The sequence below is a fragment of the Coturnix japonica genome, chromosome 8 (assembly GCF_054131305.1).
Source record: "Coturnix japonica strain WE chromosome 8, WE-NBRP24, whole genome shotgun sequence".
Classification (NCBI taxonomy): domain Eukaryota; kingdom Metazoa; phylum Chordata; class Aves; order Galliformes; family Phasianidae; genus Coturnix; species Coturnix japonica.
In genome coordinates, this window is record NC_140670.1 from 5,457,305 (window position 1) to 5,479,613 (window position 22,309).

The 22,309-nt window shown below is 51.5% G+C and overlaps 5 protein-coding genes across 5 annotated transcripts; 1 reads left to right on the forward strand and 4 right to left on the reverse strand.

Moving 5' to 3' along the window:
* Nucleotides 1-920: 920 nt before the first annotated feature.
* On the reverse strand, nucleotides 921-6,313 carry LOC146759928 (beta-keratin-related protein). Its single transcript, XM_085554988.1, has 2 exons — nucleotides 3,038-6,313; nucleotides 921-2,732 (listed from the first exon to the last, which is right to left on the reverse strand). Exon 2 carries the CDS (start codon nucleotides 2,706-2,708, stop codon nucleotides 2,379-2,381), a length of 330 nt encoding a protein of 109 aa, XP_085411114.1. The 5' UTR covers nucleotides 2,709-2,732; nucleotides 3,038-6,313; the 3' UTR covers nucleotides 921-2,378.
* Nucleotides 6,314-6,758: 445 nt separating this feature from the next.
* On the reverse strand, nucleotides 6,759-7,763 carry LOC146759929 (beta-keratin-related protein-like). The gene is made up of 2 exons (XM_085554989.1): nucleotides 7,626-7,763; nucleotides 6,759-7,320 (listed from the first exon to the last, which is right to left on the reverse strand). The coding sequence occupies exon 2, from the start codon at nucleotides 7,294-7,296 to the stop codon at nucleotides 6,967-6,969; it is 330 nt and encodes a 109-aa protein (XP_085411115.1). The 5' UTR covers nucleotides 7,297-7,320; nucleotides 7,626-7,763; the 3' UTR covers nucleotides 6,759-6,966.
* Nucleotides 7,764-11,066: 3,303 nt separating this feature from the next.
* LOC146759930 (beta-keratin-related protein-like) lies at nucleotides 11,067-12,820 on the reverse strand. The gene is made up of 2 exons (XM_085554990.1): nucleotides 11,834-12,820; nucleotides 11,067-11,528 (listed from the first exon to the last, which is right to left on the reverse strand). The coding sequence occupies exon 2, from the start codon at nucleotides 11,502-11,504 to the stop codon at nucleotides 11,175-11,177; it is 330 nt and encodes a 109-aa protein (XP_085411116.1). The 5' UTR covers nucleotides 11,505-11,528; nucleotides 11,834-12,820; the 3' UTR covers nucleotides 11,067-11,174.
* A 1,012-nt stretch (nucleotides 12,821-13,832) lies between these two features.
* On the reverse strand, nucleotides 13,833-16,359 carry LOC146759931 (beta-keratin-related protein). The gene is made up of 3 exons (XM_085554991.1): nucleotides 16,224-16,359; nucleotides 16,042-16,134; nucleotides 13,833-15,736 (listed from the first exon to the last, which is right to left on the reverse strand). The coding sequence occupies exon 3, from the start codon at nucleotides 15,710-15,712 to the stop codon at nucleotides 15,383-15,385; it is 330 nt and encodes a 109-aa protein (XP_085411117.1). The 5' UTR covers nucleotides 15,713-15,736; nucleotides 16,042-16,134; nucleotides 16,224-16,359; the 3' UTR covers nucleotides 13,833-15,382.
* A 1,826-nt stretch (nucleotides 16,360-18,185) lies between these two features.
* Nucleotides 18,186-19,694, forward strand: LOC146759932 (beta-keratin-related protein-like). Its single transcript, XM_085554921.1, has 2 exons — nucleotides 18,186-18,318; nucleotides 18,624-19,694. Exon 2 carries the CDS (start codon nucleotides 18,648-18,650, stop codon nucleotides 18,975-18,977), a length of 330 nt encoding a protein of 109 aa, XP_085411047.1. The 5' UTR covers nucleotides 18,186-18,318; nucleotides 18,624-18,647; the 3' UTR covers nucleotides 18,978-19,694.
* Nucleotides 19,695-22,309: the final 2,615 nt, after the last annotated feature.

A 22,309-nucleotide genomic window follows, 5' to 3' on the forward strand; every position in this document is an offset into this window, starting at 1 on the left:
GAAGCAGGAGCTGCCTTGCGTAGGAAGGCGTGCTGACTGGGTGTGATCATGGGTTTGTCCTGGACGTGCTGTGTGATGGCACTCAAGACGACGTGCTCAGTGACCTTCCCTCGTACCAAGGTCAGTCTGAGGAGCCTGTCATTCCCCGCATCCTTCTCCTTCACCAATTAGTTGATATCATCCCATTGCCTAAGCTGCAGTAAACCGGGCCCTCCTAGTTCACCATGAGAGTTGTGAAAAGTGTTGAGTGGCTAGCGAGCAATTCCACTCTTACTTTCAGTAACCTTGAATGGATCCCACTTGGTCCCATCCATTTATGTGTTTTCAAGCGGCATGAAGTTGGTCAATAACTATTTCCCCTTGGATTATAAAGGCTTGATTTGGCTTCATGTCTTTGTCTTCCAGGTCCACGGGCTTGATGAAGAGAGAATGATCAGTCTTACATGCACAGACTGCTGTAGAGACATGATCAAATTGTTTATTTGAATATTTGATTGCAACTGCAAACATTCCATTTGAAAATCTGCAGACGTGTCGCTGCCAGCGACGACAACCAGAGTGAATGGATGAGGAGACAGCTACCAAAGCACATGGATACGTGGACAGAATAACAGACCGACACTAATACTGTGATATCTGTCTTCCTGCTTTATTATGAGGGGCAAAGGAAAAAACCCACACCCCCACATCAAGGTGAACATTCTTATAGTGCTAACCAAACACAACGGATCCCTGACTGACTCCCCTCTGCACTGTCCTAGTTGGGATTGGTCATTGCCAGACTTCCACATTAACTCCTAACAGGGTCAGTTGAAGTAGCCTATTGGTATAATGGCTTGCTCAAATCCACTTGCAGCCGATCACAGTCCTGCTCCATCAAAACTATCCCCACATAGACTATGTAATTATGTTGACTGGAAACAATGTATGAAATGTTCCAAAAATTGGACAGTATTTTCAGCAATCTGGAAACCACTTCTCAAATTGCTGTATCAGAACATAAAGCTAGGCTGCGTGCTTTTGCTGTTCTCAGGCCTTTGTTTAGTGAGTGCCTCTAAATGCATTCAGTTACTTCCTATAACTTGTATTTGCACTGCACTGTGGTCTCCCCATGCCCTTGTTTCAGTTCAGAGAGTCTATTGCATACCAGTGTTTGGTTGTGGCTGAGGGATGGGTGCGTGCCTGGGGCCAGGCAGAGCCACTCCATGGGAAAGTGCTTTTCCCATCGTTTGCAACTGGAGTACTCAACAGTTTCCTTGCCTCGTTATCCCTGGCAAATATAGGTAGGCCACTGCCCTCGCAGCTACAGTCAGGCCTGTAATTTTTCACAGAATCGTGGAATCATTGATCCGTTGGAGTAGGAAGGGACCTTTAAAGGTCATCTAGTCCAAGTCCACTGCAGTCAACGGGGACACCTAAAGCTCAGTGGGGTGTTCAGAGCCCCATCCAGCCTGACCTCCAACAAGCTTTGTTGAGCTCAGGCGTTTCTTCCTTGGTCAAACTGTCCCCTTTGTGGAGGAGATGGTAAATGGACACACTGTCTTTCCCTCTCCTAAAATGGAGAGCTGGAGAGTTTGCCTGTATCATGCCTCCACTCCCGGCTTTCCATGTGTGATTGGACAGCTGGCTTGGGCCCTTGTGGAGAAGGAGCTGGAAAGCTGACTGTCTTGAGAACGGGTGACATTTCTTGAGGAAAAATGAGATGGTAAACTGCCTGTCTTGCGAATGTTTGGCACGGCTTGAGTGGACTTTGTGGCTTGATAGAAAAGCATTTCCTACCTACGTAACCCAAGACTACATGGGTTCTTACCAACCCAGGAAGATCTCCTGTCCCTTCAGCAGTTAAAGCAGTCCAGGAACGTTCCGCAGAAAATGCCATCCCCCTTCACACTTGGCTGCGTGGCTTCTGATCGGTGCCAGTGAGCAATGATTATCCTTCCCAGAGAACTATCAGTGTGAAATGATCTTTTCTTCCCCTCCAGGAATGGAAGACTCTGCACTATCAAAGGCCAGAAGTACAGAGTCCCCCAGAGTTTTGCAAGGGGATGAAGACTGCTGCATACTGGGCTGGCAGGGTCTGGGCAAGGAGGGAGAATGAAAGGAGACTTGTTTCCAAAGCTGATGCTCAAAGTCTTTAATGAGAAAAGGAGAGGGACAGGCTACAGCTGAGAGCTTCAGCAACGCCCTTTAGACGTTCAGTAAAGCTCAGTGAAAGCGGAAGACCACGGAGAATAAGCAGGGGAAAATAGAGGGCGATGAGCAGGAGAAGTTGGTGGGAACTGGGCTCCTCTGCAGACCGTGGCCATGCTGTCAGGGCTGGCTCCAGGGCTGCCTTCAAGAGCCGCGGTGCTCATGCGTGGGCAGCTGATCCACGGGCATTAGCAGAAGACATTGCCACGTCCCAGAGTACCACAGAGCCCACGACCCAGCCCTGACCACCCAAAGCCCCCCAGCCCCAGGGATCCCCTAGCACCGACGGGCACACTGCCAGCGCTGAGAGAGCTCCCCACGGCAGCCGACGCTGTGGATCCCACGGCTGTGCTCTGAGGGAAGGAGCTGAGGATTGGGCCCGGCAGTGTCACCACCACGGGTGGGGGCTGGATGGCTACGCTGGAGTCGGCACAGCGAAGGACACACGGCTCGTTGCAGCTGTTGGCAAGCGGGGCTGGGCCGCAGGCGACTGTCTGGCACGGGCTGTAGCACGACATGTCTGGCGGAGGACGGAGGTGACTCTGCAACATGGAGGCAAGAGTGAGCTGAGGGCTTGATCTGCCGCTCAAGGCGCTCTGGTATAACGAGCCAAGAGCTGAAGGCCCTGCCGTATCTGCTGAGCAGTTGTGTGTTTGTATCTGGGTTGGCTGGGGATGGGAATTTAAAACGCCGTGCTCCCCAGCTGCCCTCCACCAACACAGACAGGCATGGTATGGCTGTCCTGTACCATTTGTGGAGGACAAGGCAGGAGAAATGAATGCAGCCCCCTCCTCAGGAGGCATTCTGACCGGTGAGCAGACAGAAGGCAAAGAGAATGCAGACTTACCGGCTTCACAGAGGAGAGCAAGGCTGCAGCAGGGAATGGAGTGGCTGGGAGACGAGGCAACTATTTATGCTGTGCCTGATGGCCCCAGGGGAGCTGAAGTGGCAAAAACACAAAGCCCATTCAGAATGGGTGATTTTGGCTCCTCAAGCTCTGCTAGTAGATGAAAGACATTCTTCCTTCACCTCAAATGCTTGGCTCCGTTGTCATGCTGCGTAAGGCTGAAGCGATCTTGTTGATGGCGGTTGTTTTTCTTCCTCAGGCCCATGCTCACAAGAGGCCTCGTTGCCATTGCTGGTGAAGACCTACAGAAGAATCAGGACATGCACAGGTGCTGTGCATGTCCTCCTGATCCCAGAGGTCACGGCTCCTACTTGGTAGGACTTTGCACGTGGAGCACTGCTGAAGGGACGGCACACGTGCCTTGCGCTGCCGGGCTGAGCCTGACCCAGAGCAAAAGTGGTGGCGGTGGGCTACGGAGGAGCTCAGAGCACAGGCAAGCCTCTACAGGGGACTCCGATGTCTGCGTGAGGGCGGAAGGTGATGTTCAATTCAGGCCCCCTGTGATCCAGGAGAAAAATTATTGTGCGTATGCAGAGATGGAAACTTGGAGACCATTGCTGGAGTGGGTCAGGCCGCTTCGCGGCTCATCTCTGCTCCCTCTGGACATGATGATGCACACAATTTCCTGACCTGCAAATGCTTTCAGCTGTTTCCTTTATTTGGGTACGGTCAGAGTGTTTGGTGTGGGAAGGTCATGGGCTGTGACTTACCAAACTGAATTGACTCATTTCATGCCTGGGGAGAGGCTGGAGCACCTGGAGGCCCTGGTGAATGATCGAGGCTGCTGAGTCAGGCCTGGAAGCGTGCCGCTGCCAGGTGGGTCAGCTTCAGCATTCCCTTGCCAGACCACATTTGCCTTGGGCCCTTTCCCTAGTTGCTTGTTTTTCCAGATGTGCGCCCCGAGAATTGGCTTCCTTTCTCTTGGCAAAAGATACAGAGATGCAGGTAGTGCCTTTTAATTGCCAGGTAGCCCTCGCAGGCCCCCTGTGACTGACGAGGAGGTGCTGAGCCACCGTAAGGTGCCTCTGCTCCACTTCATTCTGAATCATCCATCCGCGCACTGGCATCAGGGACGTTGAGGGAAAAGTGCTGAGACATGCTAACGGCTCTAGGCACAACCTGATGTCCTTGTTTGTGCAGAATTGCAGCTTCTGTGTTGTCACAGCCATTAGCCTCTTGCTCGACCACTTGGCAATGACTTGAAATGCTGTCACGCTCCCCCTTGCCGAAAGAGCATTCAAAGGAGGATGGCAGAGACAGGCCCTGTTTCCGTGTCCAATCTCACTCAGAATATTTATTAAGGAAGGTGGCTAGAGAATGTTTGAATTCTGTTCCCGTGCTGCGTTACTCTCCTTTCTTTATCTAGCAAACTAATATCCCGCCTTTTTCAGTACCAGATGCTTTGCTGATGTCTATCAAAACAATGTCCACAGCCTTTTCCTAGCTCACCATGTTGGCCTTCTTATCTAAGGAGGTGCTGTGTCTAGTGAAGCAGGAGCTGCCTTGCGTAGGAAGGCGTGCTGACTGGGTGTGATCATGGGTTTGTCCTGGACGTGCTGTGTGATGGCACTCAAGACAACGTGCTCAGTGACCTTCCCTTGTACCAAGGTCAGACTGAGGAGCCTGTATTTCCCTGCATCCTTCTCCTTCATTAATTAGTTGATGGTATACCATTGCCTAAGTTGCAATAAACCGGGCCCTTCCAGTTAACCAGGAGAGGTGTGAAAAGTGTAGAGTGGCTAGCGAGCAATTCCACCCTTACTTTCAGTAACCTTGAATGGATCCAACTTGGCCCCATCCATTTATGTGTTTTCAAGCGGCATGAAGTAGGTCACTAACTACTTCCCCTTGGATTATAAAGGCTTGATTTGGCTTCATGTCTTTGTCTTCCAGGTCCACGGGCTTGATGAAGAGAGAATGATCAGTCTTACATGCACAGACTGCTGTAGAGACATGATCAAATTGCTTATATGAATATTTGATTGCAACTGCAAACATTCCATTTGAAAATCTGCAGACGTGTCGCTGCCAGCGACGACAACCAGGGTGAATGGACGAGGAGACAGGTACCAAAGCACATGGATACGTGGACAGAATAACAGACCGACACTAATACTGTGATATCTGTCTTCCTACTTTATTATGAGAGGCAAAGGAAAAAACCCACACCCCCACATCAAGGTGAACATTCTTATAGTGCTAACCAAACGCAACGGATCCCCGATTGACTCCCCTCGGCACTGTGTCCTAGTTGGGATTGGTCGTTGCCAGACTTCCTCATTAACTCCTAACAGGGTCAGTTCAAGTAGCCTATTGGTATACTGGCTTGCTCAAATCCACTTGCAGCCGATCACAGTCCTGCTCCATCAAAACCATCCCCACATAGACAATGTAATTATGTTGACTGGAAACAATGTATGAAATGTTCCAAAAATTGGACAGTATTTTCAGCAATCTGGAAACCACTTCTCAAATCGCTGTATCGGAACAGAAAGCTAGGCTGTGTGCTTTTGCTGTTCTCAGGCCTTTGTTTAGTGAGTGCCTCTAAATACATTCAGTTACTTCCTATAACTTGTCTTTGCACTGCACTGTGCTCTCCCCATGGCCTTGTTTCAGTTCAGAGAGTCTATTGCATACCAGTGTTTGGTTGTGGCTGAGGGATGGGTGCGTGCCTGGGGCCAGGCAGAGCCACTCCATGGGAAAGAGCTTTTCCCATCGTTTGCAACTGGAGTACTCAACAGTTTCCTTGCCTCGTTATCCCTGGCAAATATAGGTAGGCCACTGCCCTCGGAGCTGCAGTCAGGCCTGTAATTTTTCACAGAATCGTGGAATCATTGATCCGTTGGAGTTGGAAGGGACCTTTAAAGGTCATCTAGTCCAAGTCCACTGCAGTCAACGGGGACACCTAAAGCTCAGTGGGGTGTTCAGAGCCCCATCCAGCCAGACGTCTAACAAGCTTTGTCGAGCTCAGGCGTTTCTTCCTTGGTCAAACTGTCCCCTTTGTGGAGGAGACGGTAAATGGACACAGTGTCTTTCCCTCTCCTAAAATGGAGAGCTGGAGAGTTTGCCTGTTTCATGCCTCCACTCCCGGCTTTCCATGTGTGATGGCACAGCTGGCTTGGGCCCTTGTGGAGAAGGAGCTGGAAAGCTGACTGTCTTGAGAACGGGTGACATTCCTTGAGGAAAATGGAGCTGGGAAACTGCCTGTCTTGCAAATGGATGTTATGGCTTGAGTTGACTTTGTGGCTTGATAGAAAAGCATTTCCTACCTATGTAGCCCAAGATTGCATGGGTTCTTACCAACCCAGGAAGATCTCCTGTCCCTGCAGCAGTTAAAGCAGTACAGGAACGTTCCACAGAAAATGCCATCCCCCTTCACACTTGGCTGTGTGGCTTCTGATTGGTGCCAGTGAGCAATGATCATCCTTCCCAGAGAGCTCTCAGAGTGAAATAATCTTTTCTCCCCCACCAGGAATGGAAGACTCTGCACTATCAAAGCCCGGAAGTATGGAGTCCCCCAGAGTTTTGCAAGGGTATGAAGGCCATTGGACACCGGGCTGGCAGGGGCTGGGCAGGAAGGGAGAATGAAATGAGACTTGTTTCCAAAGCTGATGCTCAATGTCTTTAATGAGAAAAGGAGAGGGACAGGCTACAGCTGAGAGCTTCAGCAACGCCCTTTGGGCGTTCTGTAAAGCTCAGTGAAAGTGGAAGTCCACAGAAAATAAGCAGGGGAAAGAGGGCGGGCGATGAGCAGGAGAAGTTGGTGGGAACTGGGCTCCTCTGCAGACCGTGACCATGCTGTCAGGGCTGGCTCCAGGGCTGCCTTCAAGAGCCGCGGTGCTCATGCGTGGGCAGCTGATCCACGGGCTTTAGCAGAAGACATTGCCATGTCCCAGAGTACCACAGAGCCCACGACCCAGCCCTGACCACCCAAAGCCCCCCAGCCCCAGGGATCCCCTAGCACCGACGGGCACACTGCCAGCGCTGAGAGAGCTCCCCACGGCAGCCGACGCTGTGGATCCCACGGCTGTGCTCTGAGGGAAGGAGCTGAGGATTGGGCCCGGCAGCGTCACCACCACGGGTGGGGGCTGGATGGCTACACTGGAGTCGGCACAACGAAGGACACACGGCTCGTTGCAGCTGTTGGCAAGCGGGGCTGGGCCGCAGGCGACTGTCTGGCACGGGCTGTAGCACGACATGTCTGGCGGAGGACGGAGGTGACTCTGCAACATGGAGGCAAGAGTGAGCTGAGGGCTCGATCTGCTGCTCAAGGTGCTCTGGTATAACGAGCCAAGAGCTGAAGGCCCTGCCGTAGCTGCTGAGCGGTTGTGTGTTTGTATCTGGGTTGGCTGGGGATGGGAATTTAAAACGCCGTGCTCCCTATCTGCCCTCCACCAACACAGACAGGCACGGTTTGGCTGTCTTGTACCATTTGTGGAGGATAAGGCAGGAGAAATGAATGCAGCCCCCTCCTCAGGAGGCATTCTGACCAGTGAGCAGACAGAAGGCAAAGAGAACGCAGACTTACCGGCTTCACAGAGGAGAGCAAGGCTGCAGCAGGGAATGGAGTGGCTGGGAGACGAGGCGACTATTTATGCTGTGCCTGATGGCCCCGAGGGAGCTGAAGTGGCAAAAACACAAAGCACATTCAGAAAGGGTGATTTTGGCTCCTCAAGCTCTGCTGGTAGATGAAAGACATTCTTCCTTCACCTCAAATGCTTGGCTCCGTTGTCATGCTGCGTAAGGCTGAAGCGATCTTGTTGATGGTGGTTGTGTTTCTTCCTCAGGTCAATGCTTGCAAGAGGCCTCGTTGCCATTGCTGGTGAAGACCTGCAGAAGAATCAGGCCATGCACAGGTGCTGTGCATGTCCTCCCTATCCTAGTGGTCATGGCTCCCCCTTGGTAGGTCTTTGCACGTGGAGCACTGCTGAAGGGATGGCACATGTACCTTGTGAGGACGGGCTGAGCCTGACCCAGAGCAAAAGTGGTGCCGGCGGGCTACGGAGGAGCTCAGAGCACAGGCAAGCCTCTACAGGGGACTCCGATGTCTGCGTGAGGGTGAAAGGTGATGTTCAACCCAGGCCCCCTGTGATCTGGTGAGAAAAATTATTGTGCATATGCAGAGATGGAAACTTGGAGACCATTGCTGGATTGGGTCAGGCCACTCCACAGCTCACCTCTGCTCCCTCTGGCCATGATGATGCACACAATTTCCTGACCTGCAAAGGTTTTCAGCTGTTTCCTTTATTTGGGTATGGTCAGAGTGTTTGGTGTGTGAAGGGCACGGGCTGTGCATTACCAAACTGGATTAACTCATTGCATGCCTGGGGAGAGGCTGGATCACCACGTGGCCCTGTTAAAGGACGGAGGCTGCTGAGTCAGGCCTGGAAGCGTGCCACTGCCAGGTGGGTCAGCTTCAGCATTCCCTTGCCAGACCACATTGGCCTCGGGCCCTTTCCATAGTCGCTTGTTTTTCCAGACATGCACCCTGAGAACCTGTCTTCCCTTCCCTTGCTAAAAGACAAAGAGACACAGGTAGTGCCTATTAATTGCCAGGTGGCCCTCGCAGGCCCCCTGTGACTGACCAAGAGGTGCTGAGCCACCGTAAGGAGCCCCTGCTCCACCTCACTCTGAGTCACCCATCCGTATGTTGGCATCGGGGACGTTGAGGGAAAAGAGCTGAGACATGCTAAGGGCTCTAGGCACAACCTGACATCATTGTTTGTGCAGAAATGCAGCTTCTGAGTTGTCACAGCCATTAGCCTCTTGCTCGACCACTTGGCAATGACTTGAAATGCTGTCATGCTCTCCCTTGGCAAAAGGGCAGTCAAAGGAGGATGGCAGAGACAGACCCTGATGCCCATATTCCCATCTCACTGCGAATATTCATGAAGGAAAGTGGCTAGAGCATGGTTGACTTCTGTTCTCGTGGCGTGTTGCTCTCCTTTCTTTGTCTATCATGCTTGCCTCCCCCGTATCATTATCAGATGCTTTGCTGAAGTCTGGCAAAACAACATCCACAGCCTTTTCCTAGCTCACCATGTTGGCCTTCTTATCCAAGGAGGTGCTGTGTCTAGTGAAGCAGGAGCTGCCTTGCGTAGGAAGGCGTGCTAGCTGGGTGTGATCACGGGATTGTCATGTGCTCAGTGACCTTCCCTTGTACCAAGGTCAGTCTGAGGAGCCTGTAATTCCCCGCATCCTTCTCCTTCACCAATTAGTTGATGGTATACCATTGCCTAACCTGCAATGAACTGGGCCCTCCCAGTTAACCAGGAGAGGTGTGAAAAGTGTGGAGTGTCTAGCGAGCAATTCTAGCCCTACTTTCAGTAACCTTGAATGGATCCCACTTGGCCCCATCCATTTATGTGTGTTCAAGAGGCATGAAGTAGGTCGCTAACTACATCTTCCCCTTGGACTATTAAAGGCTTGATTTGGCTTCGTGTATTTGTCTTCCAGCTCCATGGGCTTGATGATGTGAGAATGGTCGGTCTTACCTGCAAAGGGTCAGTTCAAGTAGCCTCTTGGTATACTGGCTTGCTCAAATCCACTTGCAGCCGATCACAGTCCTGCTCAATCAAAACCATCCCCACATAGACAATGTAATTATGTTGACTGGAAACAATGTATCAAATGTTCCAAAAATTGGACAGTATTTTCAGCAATCTGGAAACCACTTCTCAAATCGCTGTATCGGAACAGAAAGCTAGGCTGTGTGCTTTTGCTGTTCTCAGGCCTTTGTTTAGTGAGTGCCTCTAAATACATTCAGTTACTTCTTATAACTTGTCTTTGCACTGCACTGTTCTCTCCCTATGCCCTTGTTTCAGTTCAGAGAGTCTATTGCATACCAGTGTTTGGTTGTGGCTGAGGGATGGGTACGTGCCTGGGGCCAGGCAGAGCCACTCCATGGGAAAGAGCTTTTCCCATCGTTTGCAACTGGAGTACTCAACAGTTTCCTTGCCTCGTTATCCCTGGCAAATATAGGTAGGCCACTGCCCTCGCAGCTGCAGTCAGGCCTGTAATTTTTCACAGAATCGTGGAATCATTGATCCGTTGGAGTTGGAAGGGACCTTTAAAGGTCATCTAGTCCAAGTCCACTGCAGTCAACGGGAACACCTAAAGCTCAGTGGGGTGTTCAGAGCCCCATCCAGCCTGACGTCTAACAAGCTTTGTCGAGCTCAGGCGTTTCTTCCTTGGTCAAACTGTCCCCTTTGTGGAGGAGACGGTAAATGGACACAGTGTCTTTCCCTCTCCTAAAATGGAGAGCTGGAGAGTTTGCCTGTTTCATGCCTCCACTCCCGGCTTTCCATGTGTGATGGCACAGCTGGCTTGGGCCCTTGTGGAGAAGGAGCTGGAAAGCTGACTGTCTTGAGAACGGGTGACATTCCTTGAGGAAAATGGAGCTGGGAAACTGCCTGTCTTGCAAATGGATGTTATGGCTTGAGTTGACTTTGTGGCTTGATAGAAAAGCATTTCCTACCTATGTAGCCCAAGACTACTTGGGTTCTTACCAACCCAGGAAGATCTCCTGTCCCTGCAGCAGTTAAAGCAGTACAGGAACGTTCCGCAGAAAATGCCATCCCCCTTCACACTTGGCTGCGTGGCTTCTGATCGGTGCCAGTGAGCAATGATCATCCTTCCCAGAGAGCTCTCAGAGTGAAATAATCTTTTCTCCCCCACCAGGAATGGAAGACTCTGCACTATCAAAGCCCGGAAGTATGGAGTCCCCCAGAGTTTTGCAAGGGTATGAAGGCCATTGGACACCGGGCTGGCAGGGGCTGGGCAGGAAGGGAGAATGAAAGGAGACTTGTTTCCAAAGCTGATGCTCAATGTCTTTAATGAGAAAAGGAGAGGGACAGGCTACAGCTGAGAGCTTCAGCAACGCCCTTTAGACGTTCTGTAAAGCTCAGTAAAAGTGGAAGTCCACAGAAAATAAGCAGGGGAAAGAGGGCGGGCGATGAGCAGGAGAAGTTGGTGGGAACTGGGCTCCTCTGCAGACCGTGGCCATGCTTTCAGGGCTGGCTCCAGGGCTGCCTTCAAGAGCCGCGGTGCTCATGCGTGGGCAGCTGATCCACGGGCTTTAGCAGAAGAAATTGCCACGTCCCAGAGTGCCACAGAGCCCACGACCCAGCCCTGACCACCCAAAGCCCCCCAGCCCCAGGGATCCCCTAGCACCGACGGGCACACTGCCAGCGCTGAGAGAGCTCCCCACGGCAGCCGACGCTGTGGATCCCACGGCTGTGCTCTGAGGGAAGGAGCTGAGGATTGGGCCCGGCAGTGTCACCACCACGGGTGGGGGCTGGATGGCTACACTGGAGTCGGCACAGCGAAGGACACACGGCTCGTTGCAGCTGTTGGCAAGCGGGGCTGGGCCGCAGGCGACTGTCTGGCACGGGCTGTAGCACGACATGTCTGGCGGAGGACGGAGGTGACTCTGCAACATGGAGGCAAGAGTGAGCTGAGGGCTCGATCTGCTGCTCAAGGTGCTCTGGTATAACGAGCCAAGAGCTGAAGGCCCTGCCGTAGCTGCTGAGCGGTTGTGTGTTTGTATCTGGGTTGGCTGGGGATGGGAATTTAAAACGCCGTGCTCCCTATCTGCCCTCCACCAACACAGACAGGCACGGTTTGGCTGTCCTGTACCATTTGTGGAGGATAAGGCAGGAGAAATGAATGCAGCCCCCTCCTCAGGAGGCATTCTGACCAGTGAGCAGACAGAAGGCAAAGAGAACGCAGACTTACCGGCTTCACAGAAGAGAGCAAGGCTGCAGCAGGGAATGGAGTGGCTGGGAGACGAGGCGACTATTTATGCTGTGCCTGATGGCCCCGAGGGAGCTGAAGTGGCAAAAACACAAAGCACATTCAGAATGGGTGATTTTTGCTCCTCAAGCTCTGCTGGTAGATGAAAGACATTCTTCCTTCACCTCAAATGCTTGGCTCCGTTGTCATGCTGCGTAAGGCTGAAGCGATCTTGTTGATGGTGGTTGTGTTTCTTCCTCAGGTCAATGCTTGCAAGAGGCCTCGTTGCCATTGCTGGTGAAGACCTGCAGAAGAATCAGGCCATGCACAGGTGCTGTGCATGTCCTCCCTATCCCAGTGGTCATGGCTCCCCCTTGGTAGGTCTTTGCACGTGGAGCACTGCTGAAGGGATGGCACATGTACCTTGTGAGGACGGGCTGAGCCTGACCCAGAGCAAAAGTGGTGCCGGTGGGCTACGGAGGAGCTCAGAGCACAGGCAAGCCTCTACAGGGGACTCCGATGTCTGCGTGAGGGTGAAAGGTGATGTTCAACCCAGGCCCCCTGTGATCTGGTGAGAAAAATTATTGTGCATATGCAGAGATGGAAACTTGGAGACCATTGCTGGATTGGGTCAGGCCACTCCACAGCTCACCTCTGCTCCCTCTGGCCATGATGATGCACACAATTTCCTGACCTGCAAAGGTTTTCAGCTGTTTCCTTTATTTGGGTATGGTCAGAGTGTTTGGTGTGTGAAGGGCACGGGCTGTGCATTACCAAACTGGATTAACTCATTGCATGCCTGGGGAGAGGCTGGATCACCACGTGGCCCTGTTAAAGGACGGAGGCTGCTGAGTCAGGCCTGGAAGCGTGCCACTGCCAGGTGGGTCAGCTTCAGCATTCCCTTGCCAGACCACATTGGCCTCGGGCCCTTTCCATAGTCGCTTGTTTTTCCAGACATGCACCCTGAGAACCTGTCTTCCCTTCCCTTGCTAAAAGACAAAGAGACACAGGTAGTGCCTATTAATTGCCAGGTGGCCCTCGCAGGCCCCCTGTGACTGACCAAGAGGTGCTGAGCCACGGTAAGGTGCCTCTGCTCCACTTCATTCTGAATCATCCATACGTATGTTGGCATCGGGGACGTTGAGGGAAAGGAGCTGAGACATGCTAAGGGCTCTAGGCACAACCTGATGTCCTTGTTTGTGCAGAAATGCAGCTTCTGAGTTGTCACAGCCATTAGCCTCTTGCTCGACCACTTGGCAATGACTTGAAATGCTGTCATGCTCTCTTTTGGCAAAAGGGCAGTCAAAGGAGAATGGCAGAGACAGACCCTGATGCCCATATTCCCATCTCACTGCGAAAATTTATGAAGGAAAGTGGCTAGAGCATGGTTGACTTCTGTTCTCGTGGCGTGTTGCTCTCCTTTCTTTGTCTATCATGCTTGCCTCCCCCATATCATTATCAGATGCTTTGCTGAAGTCTGGCAAAACAACATCCACAGCCTTTTCCTAGCTCACCATGTTGGCCTTCTTATCCAAGGAGGTGCTGTGTCTAGTGAAGCAGGAGCTGCCTTGCGTAGGAAGGCGTGCTAGCTGGGTGTGATCACGGGATTGTCATGTGCTCAGTGACCTTCCCTTGTACCAAGGTCAGTCTGAGGAGCCTGTAATTCCCCGCATCCTTCTCCTTCACCAATTAGTTGATGGTATACCATTGCCTAACCTGCAATGAACTGGGCCCTCCCAGTTAACCAGGAGAGGTGTGAAAAGTGTGGAGTGTCTAGCGAGCAATTCTAGCCCTACTTTCAGTAACCTTGAATGGATCCCACTTGGCCCCATCCATTTATGTGTGTTCAAGAGGCATGAAGTAGGTCGCTAACTACAACTTCCCCTTGGACTATAAAGGCTTGATTCGGCTTCGTGTCTTTGTCTTCCAGCTCCATGGGCTTGATGATGTGAGAATGGTCGGTCTTACCTGCAAAGGGTCAGTTCAAGTAGCCTCTTGGTATACTGGCTTGCTCAAATCCACTTGCAGCCGATCACAGTCCTGCTCAATCAAAACCATCCCCACATAGACAATGTAATTATGTTGACTGGAAACAATGTATCAAATGTTCCAAAAATTGGACAGTATTTTCAGCAATCTGGAAACCACTTCTCAAATTGCTGTATCGGAACAGAAAGCTAGGCTGCGTGCTTTTGCTGTTCTCAGGCCTTTGTTTAGTGAGTGCCTCTAAATACATTCAGTTACTTCTTATAACTTGTCTTTGCACTGCACTGTTCTCTCCCCATGCCCTTGTTTCAGTTCAGAGAGTCTATTGCATACCAGTGTTTGGTTGTGGCTGAGGGATGGGTAAGTGCCTGGGGCCAGGCAGAGCCACTCCATGGGAAAGAGCTTTTCCCATCATTTGCAACTGGAGTACTCAACAGTTTCCTTGCCTCGTTATCCCTGGCAAATATAGGTAGGCCACTGCCCTCGCAGCTGCAGTCAGGCCTGTAATTTTTCACAGAATCGTGGAATCATTGATCACTTGGAGTTGGAAGGGACCTTTAAAGGTCATCTAGTCCAAGTCCACTGCAGTCAACGGGAACACCTAAAGCTCAGTGGGGTGTTCAGAGCCCCATCCAGCCTGACCTCCAACAAGCTTTGTCGAGCTCAGGCGTTTCTTCCTTGGTCAAACTGTCCCCTTTGTGGAGGGAGATGGTAAATGGACACAGTGTCTTTCCCTCTCCTAAAATGCAGAGCTGGAGAGTTTGCCTGTTTCATGCCTCCACTTCCAGCTTTCGGTGTGTGATTGGACAGCTGGCTTGGGCCCTTGTGGAGAAGGAGCTGGAAAGCTGACTGTCTTGAGAACGGGTGACATTCCTTGAGGAAAAACGAGATGGGAAACTGCCTGTCTTGCGAATGGTTGGCATGGCTTGAGTTGACTTTGTGGCTTGGTAGAAAAGCATTTCCTACCTACGTAGCCCAAGATTGCATGGGTTCTTACCAACCCAGGAAGATCTCCTGTCCCTGCAGCAGTTAAAGCAGTCCAGGAACGTTCCACAGAAAATGCCATCCCCCTTCACAGTTGGCTGCGTGGCTTCTGATCGGTGCCAGTGAGCAATGATCATCCTTCCCAGAGAGCTCTCAGTGTGAAATGATCTTTTCTCCCCTGCCAGGAATGGAAGTCTCTGCACTATCAAAGGCCAGAAGTACAGAGTCCCCCAGAGTTTTGCAAGGGGATGAAGGCTGCTGCATACTAGGCTGGCAGGGGCTGGGCAAGGAGGGAGAATGAATAGAGACTTGTTTCCAAAGCTGATGCACATTGTCTTTAATGAGAAAAGGAGAGGGACAGGCTACAGCTGAGAGCTTCAGCAACTCCATTTGGACGTTCTGTAAAGCTCAGTGAAAGCGGAAGACCAAGGAGAATAAGCAGGGGAAAGAGGGCGGGCGATGAGCAGGAGAAGTTGGTGGGAATTGGGCTCCTCTGCAGACCGTGGCCATGCTGTCAGGGCTGGCTCCAGGGCTGCCTTCAAGAGCCGCGGTGCTCATGCACAGGCAGTTGATCCACGGGCTTTAGCAGAAGACATTGCCACGTCCCAGAGTGCCACAGAGCCCACGACCCAGCCCTGACCACCCAAAGCCCCCCAGCCCCAGGGATCCCCTAGCACCGACGGGCACACTGCCAGCGCTGAGAGAGCTCCCCACGGCAGCCGACGCTGTGGATCCCACGGCTGTGCTTTGAGGGAAGGAGCTGAGGATTGGGCCCGGCAGTGTCACCACCACGGGTGGGGGCTGGATGGCTACACTGGAGTCGGCACAACGAAGGACACACGGCTCGTTGCAGCTGTTGGCAAGCGGGGCTGGGCCGCAGGCGACTGTCTGGCACGGGCTGTAGCACGACATGTCTGGCGGAGGACGGAGGTGACTCTGCAACATGGAGGCAAGAGTGAGCTGAGGGCTCGATCTGCCGCTCAAGGCGCTCTGGTATAACGAGGCAAGAGCTGAAGGCCCTGCCGTGGCTGCTGAGCGGTTGTGTGTTTGTATCTGGGTTGGCTGGGGATGGGAATTTAAAAAGCCACGATCCCCAGCTGCCCTCCACCAACACAGACAGGCATGGTTTGGCTGTCCCGGACCATTTGTGGAGGATAAGGCAGGAGAAATGAATGCAGCCCCCTCCTCAGGAGGCATTCTGACCAGTGAGCAGACAGAAGGCAAAGAGAACGCAGACTTACCGGCTTCACAGAGGAGAGCAAGGCTGCAGCAGGGAATGGAGTGGCTGGGAGACGAGGCGACTATTTATGCTGTGCCTGATGGCCCCGAGGGAGCTGAAGTGGCAAAAACACAAAGCACATTCAGAAAGGGTGATTTTGGCTCCCCAAGCTCTGCTGGTAGATGAAAGACATTCTTCCTTCACCTGAAATACTTGGCTCCCTTGTCATGCTGCGTAAGGCTGAAGCGATCTTGTTGATGGTGGTTGTGTTTCTTCCTCAGGTCAATGCTTGCAAGAGGCCTCGTTGCCATTGCTGGTGAAGACCTACAGAAGAATCAGGCCATGCGCAGGTGCTGTGCCTGTCCTCCCTATCCCAGTGGTCACGGCTCCCCCTTGGTTGGACTTTGCACGTGGAGCACTACTGAAGGGACGGCACATGTGCCTTGCGCTGACGGGCTGAGCCTGACCCAGAGCAAAAGTGGTGCCGGCGGGCTACGGAGGAGCTCAGAGCACAGGCAAGCCTCTACAGGGGACTCCGATGTCTGCGTGAGGGTGAAAGGTGATGTTCAACCCAGGCCCCCTGTGATCTGGTGAGAAAAATTATTGTGCATATGCAGAGATGGAAACTTGGAGACCATTGCTGGAGTAGGTCAGGCCGCTCCACAGCTCATCTCTGCTCCCTCTGGACATGATGATGCACACAATTTCCTGACCTGCAAATGCTTGCAGCTGTTTCCTTTATTTGGGTACGGTCAGAGTGTTTGGTGTGTGAAGGGCACAGGCTGTGCATTACCAAACTGGATTGACTCATTGCATGCCTGGGGAGAGGCTGGATCACCCGGAGGCCCTGTTGAAGGACGGAGGCTGCTGAGTCAGGCCTGGAAGCAGGCCACCACCAAGTGGGTCAGCTTCAGCATTCCCTCGCCAGACCACATTTGCCTTGGGCCCTTTCCCTAGTTGCTTGTTTTTCCAGATGTGCGCCCCAAGAACCTCGCTTCCTTTCTCTTGGCAAAAGACACAGATACTCAGGTCCTGCCTTTTAATTACCAGGTGGCCCTCGCAGGCTCCCTGTGACTGACCAGGAGGTGCTGAGCCACTGAAAGGAGCCTCTGCTCCACCTCACTCTGAGTCATCCATCTGCACGTTGGCATCAGGGATGTTGAGGGAAAGGAGCAGAGACATGCTAAGGGCTCTAGGCACAACCTGACATCATTGTTTGTGCAGAAATGCAGCTTCTGTGTTGTCACAGCCATTAGCCTCTTGCCAGACAGACACAGCACCTTGTAGGATATGTATGGTCTAGAAGTTTCCCTCTATGCATATGCACAACTAGTTTCTTACTGGGTCACAGGGGGCCTGGGTTTAACATCACCTTCCACCCTCACGCTAACATCAGAGGACCCTGTAGAGGACTCTTGCCACTTGAACATACATAAATTGATGGGGCCAAGTGGGATACATTCAGCGGTGGAATTGCTCACTAGCCACTCCACACTTTTCACAACTCTTCTGGTGAACTAGGATGTCCCGGTTTATTGCAGGTTAGGCAATGGGATGCCATCAACTAATTGGTGAAGGAGAAGGATGTGGGGAAATACAGGCTCCTCAGACTGACCTTGGTACAAGGGAAGGTCACTGAGCACATGGTCTTGAGTGCCATCACACAGCATGTCCAGGACAACCCTGTGATCACACCCAGTCAGCAAACCTTTCTACGCAAAGCAGCTCAGCTTCACTAGACACAGCACCTCCTTGGATAAGAAGGCCGACATGGTGAGCTAGGAAAAGGCTGTGGAAGTAGTTTTGACAGACTTCAGCAAAGCATCTGATACTGGTGCGGGGTGGATTAGCTTGCTAGACAAAGAGAGGAGTAGGGGCATCAGGGCCTGCCTCTGCCATTCTCCTTTGACTGCTCTTTCGGCAAGGGGGAGCATGACAGCATTTCTAGGCATTGCCAAGTGGTCGGGCAAGAGGCTAATGGCTGTGACAACACAGAAGCTGCATTTCTGTACGAGCAGTGATGTCAGGTTGTGCCTAGAGCCCTTAGGATGTCTCAGCTCTTTTCCCTCAACATCCCTGATGCCAGTGTGCGGATGGGTGACTCAGAGTGAGATGGAACAGAGGCTCCCTAGAGTGGCTCAACCATCATTCCTTGGGAAGCCAAAATCACCCTTTCTGAATGAGCTTTGTGTTTTTGCCACTTCACCTCCCTTGGGGCCATCAGGCACAGCATAAATAGTCACCTCGTCTCCCAGCCACTCTATTCCCTGCTGCAGCCTTGCTCTCCTCTGTAAAGCCGGTAAGTCTGCGTTCTCTTTGCCTTCTGTCTGCTCTCTGGTCAGAATGCCTCCTAAGGAGGGGGCTGCATTCATTTCTCCTGCCTTATCCCCCACAAATGGTCCGGGACAGCCAAACCGTGCCTGTCTGTGTTGGTGGAGGGCAGATGGGGAGCGAGGCTTTTTAAATTCCCATCCCCAGCCAACCCAGATACAAACACACAACTGCTCAGCAGCTACGGCAGGGCCTTCAGCTCTTGGCTCGTTATACCAGAGCGCCTTGAGCGGCAGATCGAGCCCTCAGCTCACTCTTGCCTCCATGTTGCAGAGTCACCTCCGTCCTCCGCCAGACATGTCGTGCTACAGCCCGTGCCAGACAGTCGCCTGTGGCCCAGCCCCGCTTGCCAACAGCTGCAACGAGCCGTGTGTCCTTCGTTGTGCCGACTCCAGTGTAGCCATCCAGCCCCCACCCGTGGTGGTGACGCTGCCAGGCCCAATCCTCAGCTCCTTCCCTCAGAGCACAGCCGTGGGATCCACAGCGTCGGCTGCCGTGGGGAGCTCTCTCAGCGCTGGCAGTGTGCCCATCGGTGCTAGGGGATCCCTGGGGCTGGGGGGCTTTGGGTGGTCAGGGCTGGGTCGTGGGCTCTGTGGCACTCTGGGACGTGGCAATGTCTTCTGCTAAAGCCCGTGGATCAGCTGCCCACGCATGAGCACCGCGGCTCTTGAAGGCAGCCCTGGAGCCAGCCCTGACAGCATGGCCACGGTCTGCAGAGGAGCCCAGTTTCCACCAACTTCTCCTGCTCGTCACCCACCCTCTTTCCCCTGCTTATTCTCCGTGGTCTTCCGCTTTCACTGAGCTTTACAGAACGTCCAAATGGAGTTGCTGAAGCTCTCAGCTGTAGCCTGTCCCTCTCCTTTTCTCATTAAAGACATTGAGCATCAGCTTTGGAAACAAGTCTCCTTTCATTCTCCCTCCTTGCCCAGCCCCTGCCAGCCCAGTGTCCAACAGCCTTCATCCCCTTGCAAAACTCTGGGGGACTCTGTACTTCCGGGCTTTGATAGTGCAGAGTCTTCCATTCCTGGTGGGGGAGAAAAGAACATTTCACACTGAGAGCTCTCTGGGAAGGATGATCATTGCTCACTGGCACTGCTCAGGAGCCACACAGCCAAGTGTGAAGGGGGACGGCATTTTCTGCGGAACGTTCCTGGACTGCTTTAACTGCTGCAGGGACAGGAGATCCTCATTTTGTTTAAAACCAGTTCCCCCTGTCCTATCATTAACTGCCTATGTAAAAAGTGGATTTCTGAAGATGGAATCTTCTCCATATGACGATGTAAGACTAAAAAATATCATGCCCTAACTGGGCATCCTTTGAGACTGCTCAGACAGAAAGCTGTATTCTCATACTAATCCTTATGAGTTTATGGAAATTGGTAATTCACAGCCTGAACCACTGATTGAGCACCCCGTGAAGGTGAAGGGACACAGCCAGCTCTGGGTGTACAGGTGAAGGTTATTCCTGGTTCCACCACTCCCTAAGCCTCGTTTAAGGGCTGGCTTCCACATGGAAAGGATTTCTACTTGGAGATCCCTCCTTTTGCAGTTTTTGGCAACCCCTGATCCTTAGGATGTACAAGCAACTCTTTCTTTGTTTTGGAAATGTCTTGGAAAACTGAACATGGCAAGAACACGTTCTAAGCAATTGGACTTAACATTCTCTCAGAGAATTAAATGCCTAGGAAAAGAAGAAATGGAAATTGCAAGCTTATTTGCACTTACTTGGAACACGGAACCAAAACTGCTTGATGGGGAAGGTTCTGTGTACTCACGTGCTTAGTCTGTAGTGAAATGAGGAACAAAAAGTGCCTGCCTTTGGGCTCAGCATACATCTGAGTATGGATGGCCCTACTCCTCTTATGCAAGTCTGAGTTAGTTCCCTTCTTGAAAGAAATGCTTATGTGATGAGGGACAGGATCTCTACACCCCCTGACTCAATTGGAGGAAAGAGGTGATGTGATCATTCCCCTTCCATGCATCCACAAATGCTGATTCTCCACGACTCCCACCTTCCAAATTACAGATACATAAGCAAAACAACTCCTTCGTTAAAAAAATAAACTATGACGCAACCAACAGTCAGCTGTGTAGTCACCAGCAAAACATTAGTGGACCACGGACTATGCAGGAACCCAGGGTGGTGGTCCTGTTTTCCTTTCCTGCCTATCCAACCTATTTTTTCATTTCTACCTATCTCTTTTCTCTCCCTGTTCCTCTCTCTTTCCAAGAGATATTAGGATGTAATGCAAGGTATATCATCGTAACTTATTGCCAATAAGGTATAGATAAATATGCACCCCATCTTCTACTAAGTAGCATAGTGGGATGCAAATGAACATTTAATCCGATCACATCTAGTCTGTGGACTGCAGGCTGCATGCGGCCCAGGACAGATACATACAAACCCCATTGCTGTGATAGCATGGCACCACTTCCCTTAGCCCAGCCCAGTGTCTTAGGCTTGAGACAAAGGAGCACTGAGGAGCCCCGTGGCACATGTTGCAACCCAGTCCCTGTGCAGCCCCGGAGCAAGGTTCTTCTCTAATATCCCAAATACAGACTTGAGTTCTACACACCGAGGTTTTTGTCCCACCTTCCTTAGGTGGGATAAAGGGGGTCCCTTCCACCACATCCTCCTTAGCATTGTAGGTGAATCCATGAGATGGACAGACAATGTCTCCACTCAGGGCTCGGATGTTTGTCCGGTGGGTCTTGCTGACCTTGAGCAGACTTAAAGGCTCCACATTAAATATGATCAAATCCATCAGTCCTATTTGGATGCTTTCCTAAAACTGCATTGACTTTGTGGTGACCTGAACATGACCATCTCCTAATGTGTAGTGGCAGACACGCACATCTAGAAACGTTCCCTTCTCTTTGGAGGCAGTTGGGACCAACAAAGAAAGCAACTCTGCGCTGACCTCTGTCACTACACTGGATGAGAATGCTTTTTCTTCCAGTGCCTCCTGTTCAAAGCCCAGAGAGATGAGATGCCAGAAGCTGAAGGAATGGTTGACTTCTGCTCCCGTGGTGGGTTGCTCTCTTTTCTTTGTCTAGCAAGCTAGTCTGCCCCGGTGTCACGGTTTGAACTAAAAATCCACCTGCGCCCGTGACAGGGGCCGTGGGCCCCGGAGGGGCCCTAGGCCGAAAGGAAAAAGTTAATTAGGACAAGAAAACAGCGGCAACGATCTAAGGAGGCACACTTATTTACTAAATACTATATCGAAATACAGGATAACACAATATAATACAATATAATTGAAATTGAGCTAACGAATCAAGCAAAATAGGAGAGAGAATGAGTCCCGTAACCGAGAGGCCTACTGTGAATCTAGGCGAACGGCTGAAGGCTCCCACACACTCCCCTGAACGCCAGAACTCGAAAAAAACGTCAGTCTGTTCTGCGACAGAGTTAATATAGAGTCCAGGTCCCGTGACCTATCGTGTTGTTCCCTGGGAGATGTAGTCTTCTTCTGTAAGTTGCAGATTCAGTAAAATTATTCATGCTTTATATGATGTTATGATGTGGAATACTGATAGCAAAAAATACAAAATTATTAAACCATGACATTCCACCCCTTATTCTACATCATTACATTATGTTTATACATACATACACACTCATATGTATAATTGTGAATAATCAGCAACCTTATTTTTCTCAACAATTTATATTTATTCCATACAAATCCCTAAGTTGAGAACAAAACTCTATAACCTAACCTACTATTTATTAATTTTGAGAAAATGGCAAAACTGCCAGAAAAAGGAAAACATGTCAGCGGTAGAGGGGAAAGGCAGCGCTAGTAGGGCGTCCCCCACATCAAGGTGCACTCATCCTTTCCCAGCCACCACAGCAGATTTCCTTTTGACTTATACTTCTTTCCATGTGTGCTCTACACATGCATGGCCAGTGCAGGATATAGAGTCCAGATGGAAAACTTGCTTACAGAATG